Source organism: Platalea leucorodia (assembly GCF_965183815.1).
Source record: "Platalea leucorodia genome assembly, chromosome: 7".
In the NCBI taxonomy this organism is placed as follows: domain Eukaryota; kingdom Metazoa; phylum Chordata; class Aves; order Pelecaniformes; family Threskiornithidae; genus Platalea; species Platalea leucorodia.
Window position 1 is genome coordinate 65,765,833 of NC_138829.1, and position 5,849 is coordinate 65,771,681.

The 5,849-nt window shown below is 38.3% G+C and overlaps 1 protein-coding gene across 1 annotated transcript; it reads right to left on the bottom strand.

The window, feature by feature from the left end:
- Positions 1–613: 613 nt before the first annotated feature.
- Positions 614–1,626, bottom strand: FSHB (follicle stimulating hormone subunit beta; the record flags this gene model as incomplete). Its single annotated transcript, XM_082317288.1, has 2 exons — positions 614–850; positions 1,468–1,626. The coding sequence occupies 2 exons, from the start codon at positions 1,624–1,626 to the stop codon at positions 614–616; spliced, it is 396 nt and encodes a 131-aa protein (XP_082173414.1).
- Positions 1,627–5,849: the final 4,223 nt, after the last annotated feature.

Below are 5,849 nucleotides of genomic sequence, written 5' to 3' on the forward strand. Positions count from 1 at the left end.
GTTCAGGTGACATTCAACATTTGAACATAGATTTTGGCTCTTAAATAAACATGCTGTTATTATTTACAGAGCATAGTGACTATATGAAATATTTTGCCAAAAAAAAAAGTCAGGATCTCAGCTGAGAGAGGTTTACAGTCCAGCTAATAGAAAGTGAGGGCATAGATGTTGGTTGTAAGAAAACCAGTGCTGCAAGGCTTTTTAAAATAGGTGCGTTCTGAGGAGAGATGGAAAGCAGGTGATAATAAAGACTTGGAAGATGGGAATGTTTTGAAAGCATAGGATAGCGTAGAATAATCTAAGTGAACTAGGCAGTGGAAATACAGGAGTATAAAGAATGAAGGTGTCATAGAGAAGAAGAGGAGGCAAGGGCAGAAGGAATCGGAGGCAGTGTTCTATAGACACATGAAAATGATTTTAAGGAAACTGATGGGATAAGTAGGGAAGGCCTGAAGAGAAGTTTAGTCAGTAGCTCTCCATTTTGGCCTTAAAAATCTTTGTTTCAATCTTGGCAGTTTCTAAATAGCCTTGCCTATTATCTTCCACTTAAGCCCGATCAGTACCTTTATTTAGAAGTGAACATGTAAAGCCAAGCTGCCATCTCAAGTACCCTTCATTGGTTGCTTCCATTCTGACTGAAAGAACAGTAGGATGGCCCCAGCCCTCGCACGGTGCAGTCAGTGGTGTCAGTGTCGCAGGTCTCACAATGGCACTCTGTAGCTACCGGGTACGAATAAAAAGACTCAGGATGGTCACCACAGCCTGGGATCTTCACTGTTTCATACACAACCTCCTTGAAAGTACACGTTTGCTGAACAGATGATACTGGTGGATATTTATATACTGGATCCTGAAAATTACAAGAAGGAAATACTTGTTTTGAAATTTGTTATGAGGTAGAATTCCAAATTTTTCAAAATAAAGGACCTGATGTGAAAACTAATTAACCCGATGGGGAAAATCCCACTGAGATCAAAGGGTTTGCATCAGACTCTTATAATTTAACCTAGATCCTTAGATTTCTCCTTTCAGGAGGACTGATATGGCAGATTTGTGTCATACCATCACCAGACAATCTTTCAGGTCAATTACTTGATTCTTCAAATTATTTGGAAAAGTAGAGGAGTCTACATAGTAATGGCTGCTTTATTGTATCCATTTGCAACCACAAATTGAACACAAGGCAGAGATCCAGATTGTATTACTTTCAACTCTAGTTATACAATATAAACGTGTGCAGCCAGTTAAAGAAGATCTGAATTTTACTGGCATCTTTTCACCCTTCGCTTTGTAGTTCAGACTGGCTGAGTATCTACTTTCCTGTCAAATAGCACAGAAGTTACTCAACCTTTTGTTTCACAAGGCTCATCCTGCCTATGTGTTCATTACGGACTGGAGAAATGAGTTATTTATACATCACTTGGAATATTTAATTCTGGTGCCTGAAATTAAACTTAAGATTCTCACCCTCGTGAAGCAGTATCCTGAGCACCATGTGGCATTCACTGTAATACAGAATTCACATTCTTCTCTTTCCACTGCTATAGTAATATTGGTAAGCTGACAGCTATTGCAACAAATTGCTTTCCAGCAAAATAACAGCATGTAGCAATTAACTGTCTTCATCCTGTGTATAAAGCAAAAAATGTATCTATACCAGAGAAACATGTATAGTTATTTTCAACAGGAAGTATTTATAGAAATAGGGAGAAGTTGAGCCTTCACATTATCCTCAAGTGGTTCTATAATAGCAAGCTTTCAGAAACATCAGTGAGAACATAGGATAAAGCCATTAAACAGATCTATCTGTATGTTTATTGTTAACGGAGTTTGATTTTCCAAAGCGACTGAAATGGCATGTCAGCAATCTTTGCGGAATAATAATAGCAGAGTACCATACCACTTTCAATGAAATATTTTTATCTAAGTTTCCATACAGAGAATGTGTCCTGTCTTTAAGGAGAAAGAAAAAGAAGCAAGGGAGAGAAAGAGCAAAGGATAATGTATTTTTCAGAAGCAATTAATTACAGACAGTGTTTGCAATTTGAAAAAAGATTTCTAGATCAGGATCTGATGAAAACTTACCTGTATTCTACTTGCCTTCCTGGTAGTAGCTGTAGTGAAAAGAAAGCCCTGTGCTCACCTTTTATACTAAATCGTGTGTAATTTATACCTTGAGGATTTGCAGTGTATTAATGCAGCAAGCATTCGTTTGGTACTTGGTGAAAGTGGATTAATGTTCAGCCAGACAGTGAGATCAAGCCTTGTTAAGACGAAAAAAGAAAAGCAAAACACGCTCAGGAAGTGATGGTGAAGGTTACTGTCACAGTGTCTTTTTAGAAGTTTCCCTGGATTTGATTCAGTGGCATTTAGAAATAGCTGAACCATTCCACAATTTGAAAGAAGGCTGAGAAGCCTATTTTTGGAAAAGAAAAGTTCAAGTCTTTTAACTGTGTTTTATGTCAGCCCTCAAACTGATAGGCTTGGGGTGCAAGCTGGCCCTTTGGTAATTCATAGCAGAGATATTGCTAGAGCGCTTCTTGGCTAATGAACATGTTCCTGAGTTTTTCAGGGTATCAATCTTAATTGCTTTTCTCTGAATTAGGTCTTACCCAGTGAGCTGCATACATACTTGTTTATTGATCTATGGTCCAAGAAAGCTAGTATTGAGAGTTTTGTTAAACCGTAACTCAACTTTTCTTTACCATTTAAAATACCACTGTGGCTTTTCAAAATTCAGATTTCTATCCCAGTATGTGCAATCCTGGTTCCTCTCTGTCACAGGGTCACATTTTTTTTTAACTTATGTAAGGGATGTCTGTATTGTGGAAAGGAACTATAAAGATGTCACAGTGAGGGTCCAGATCTGTGTTTTCTGTTAGTGATCTCAGATCAGGTATTGTCATGTTACAGGGAAAATGCTAATATTTTTAACAGATAACCATGCAAACCCAGCTTGAATGCATTCCCTAGTTCATCATGATAATAAAAGATTCTATGAATAGTGTTCCCCCGCTCACTGCCCTTTTCCTGCGTTCACAAGTTAGCGGTGTGCCTCTTCACCAGAATAATGACAGAGAAATAACTTTGTTGAGCTTCACATATCACTTCTGGGGAAGATGACTCACAGTAGCACTGTATTTACTATCATCTGCCCAGAACAGCCAGTCTTGCTTTGTTATGACTGTTCTATTATGGTCAGTCTGACTTTTACAGAAATCCATCCACAAAAGAAAACTAGGCAAGGACATACAGCATTTTATCATGAAAAGAAATTCTCTCTGTCCTGCAGACAGGATTCTTTCCAAAATGGCTTTTACAAATGAGCTCTTTAAGTGTCTCAGACCTTCCTGTGGTCCTGCAGACTGGCCATCTGTTCCAGTTTCCATCCAGTCTGCAATACCTTAATTTGTTAATGAATTTCCTATCACACCAAATTAGAAAGTGATCTGCAACTTTTCCCTGGACATATCCTGTAATAATAATTTTGTTTGAATGAGAATACAGCTCAATTAAATGTATAAAGAAGTCAATAAAGCAGACATCTTCCTCTTTACTAATATAAACTCTGTGATTTTTTGATAATGGTCTTTTGTGTCTTTTACTGTCAACACGATCTGTCTTCTCAGAGAAGATTCTCACTTGCTGTAAATCACTAATGCCAGAGATGCCAGACAAAAGCTGATTACAATTAGTTATACCCCTACTGAGGATCTTGCCTTTTCTAAGTCAAATTAAATAAAACCAAATAAACTTCATTTGCAGGAGGAGAATACAGAAAATATCTAATCTCTCAGTTGCAATGACCTGTTTCATGGTTTGAGGAAGTCATGTACATTCACTAGAACCATCATTTCACAAGCAGAGAGTACAAGTTTAGCCCCTACCATGCTGTTTCTTCCCTCCCCTAGTTCCTTCTTCTGGCCCACTCAGTCTCCTCACTTGTGGCAACACAAATTAGGGAAATCATGCTGATTAAAAGGAAAAAACCCAACCCAGCTGTCTTTTACAGCATTGTTGTTAATCCATATCAATTTGTTCCACAATGAAATGAACAGCTGTAGCAGTGTAATTGATGGGATTGATTGGGGAGTGGGAATGAGGGGGGAGGTTGACAGGAAATGCTTTACAGATTGTTCTCACTGGAGAGCTCATGGAGCCACAGTGTAAACACAATACAAACTTTTTAACAGGAAGATTTCGTCCTGCACTGACTTCAAGGGCATTTGTTTCTGCAATCATTAGTTCTAGGTTGGTTCTCCAGCTATCAGCTCTGCTAAATTCATTGTGTGAATATATGAATATGCATTTTTAGGGTAATAGGAAATTACAAACTGAAATCAACTAACCACCAGCCTATCCTCTGAGGAGTGGTAATTTGGTGAGCTGTTAGTTGGTTGACTTTGATTTTGTTCCCGCACCTTTTGTTAGAAAGATACACTAAGGAATTACTTCTCATGATGGGCAAGATGCTGTGTAAGTACATGTCTTTCTAAGATTATTAGTTCAGACCTCTGGGAAATGTTTGTATGCTAACTATATCAAACTCCTTCCAGTTTATATTCCCATTAGATTAAAAAAAGATTATGGTAATTGTGAAGGGAATAACAAATGTTATTTATCCAGAAAGCTATAATTTTCACATATATGTGAACATTATACATAGGTTCTGTGTTACTGAATTTTGTATCTATTTGAGAAATAGAAATGTTTTCCATTTTAAATGGTTTATATTTCAATTTAGGGAATAACGTCAGAGGGAAGAACACTTCCTCTTCACGTGCTACAGCAACTTTCAAGCGTTAAGTAGTGGTTTTATCTATCTAGTTCTTAAGCAGTATTGCCCATCCTAGATTTAGCAGTTGTCATTATGCTTCCAGGCTGAATGCTAGGTGTTGCCCAGAATGTCACAGCGGAATTATTGAAGCCATACTCCTGGAATTCTGTGGTGGTTTATGTATACAGCCTAGGAAATTAAAAGATATTGTGGCATGTCTATACAGAAAGGTTCAGACAGACCTGTGTGTGCTCTGCTCCCACCTGGAGCTAGCTACGCAATTCACAGACCTGGAGTGTCTTTGCAAACGTCCTGTTTGGATTGTGGCAAAGCAATTTCTTGTTCTCTCTCCACCTTTCTAGGGTTAGCTTACTAGTGGGTCTATTGTGCAGAATCCAAGCTCTAGCAAGCCCTATGAGAGGGCTCAAGTTGCTGCAGAATCCTCTAATTGCATTATGATTGGGAATGGAAGAGTTGGATTGGAACAGCTAGCACTTAATGGTCAAGACCTCTGTCAACGGAGATTGCTGTATTCCTATTGAAGTGAGTGGGGAAATCTGGCAAATGCTGTAACGGAAGATCTGGTCTTCAACATGGACAGGGAGTTGGTTCATTGGAGCATAGGTAGTCCTGTAGATGAAGACTCTCCAACTTTTGTACAAGTCATAGCGGGCATGGGATTCATATGGCTGTGTTAATGCCTTCGTGGCATCTCAGGGAAATAAAAGGCTTCTCTATATTGCTATTTTTTTGTATTCTATGACTATTTCCCTTGGACTGTTTACTGTTGTAACCTAGCAAGCCATTGTTACTGCTGCTGCCACAAGAGAGCACTTGCTTTGCTATTCCTGATCACTTCAACTAGAAGTGCTGTGACACATTCTGTTGTTGTTTCCCTTCTAAGCAGTAAATGCTCTTTTTCTTCTGTTTGGGGTTTGGGGTTTTTTTTTTTTTGTTGTTGTTGGGTTTTTTTTGGTTGTGTGGTGGTTTGGTTTTTGTGTTTGTTTTTTTTTTCTTTCTCTTTTTTCTTTCTCAAAAGCATCTAATACAGAACTGGAAACTTTGTGTTTCT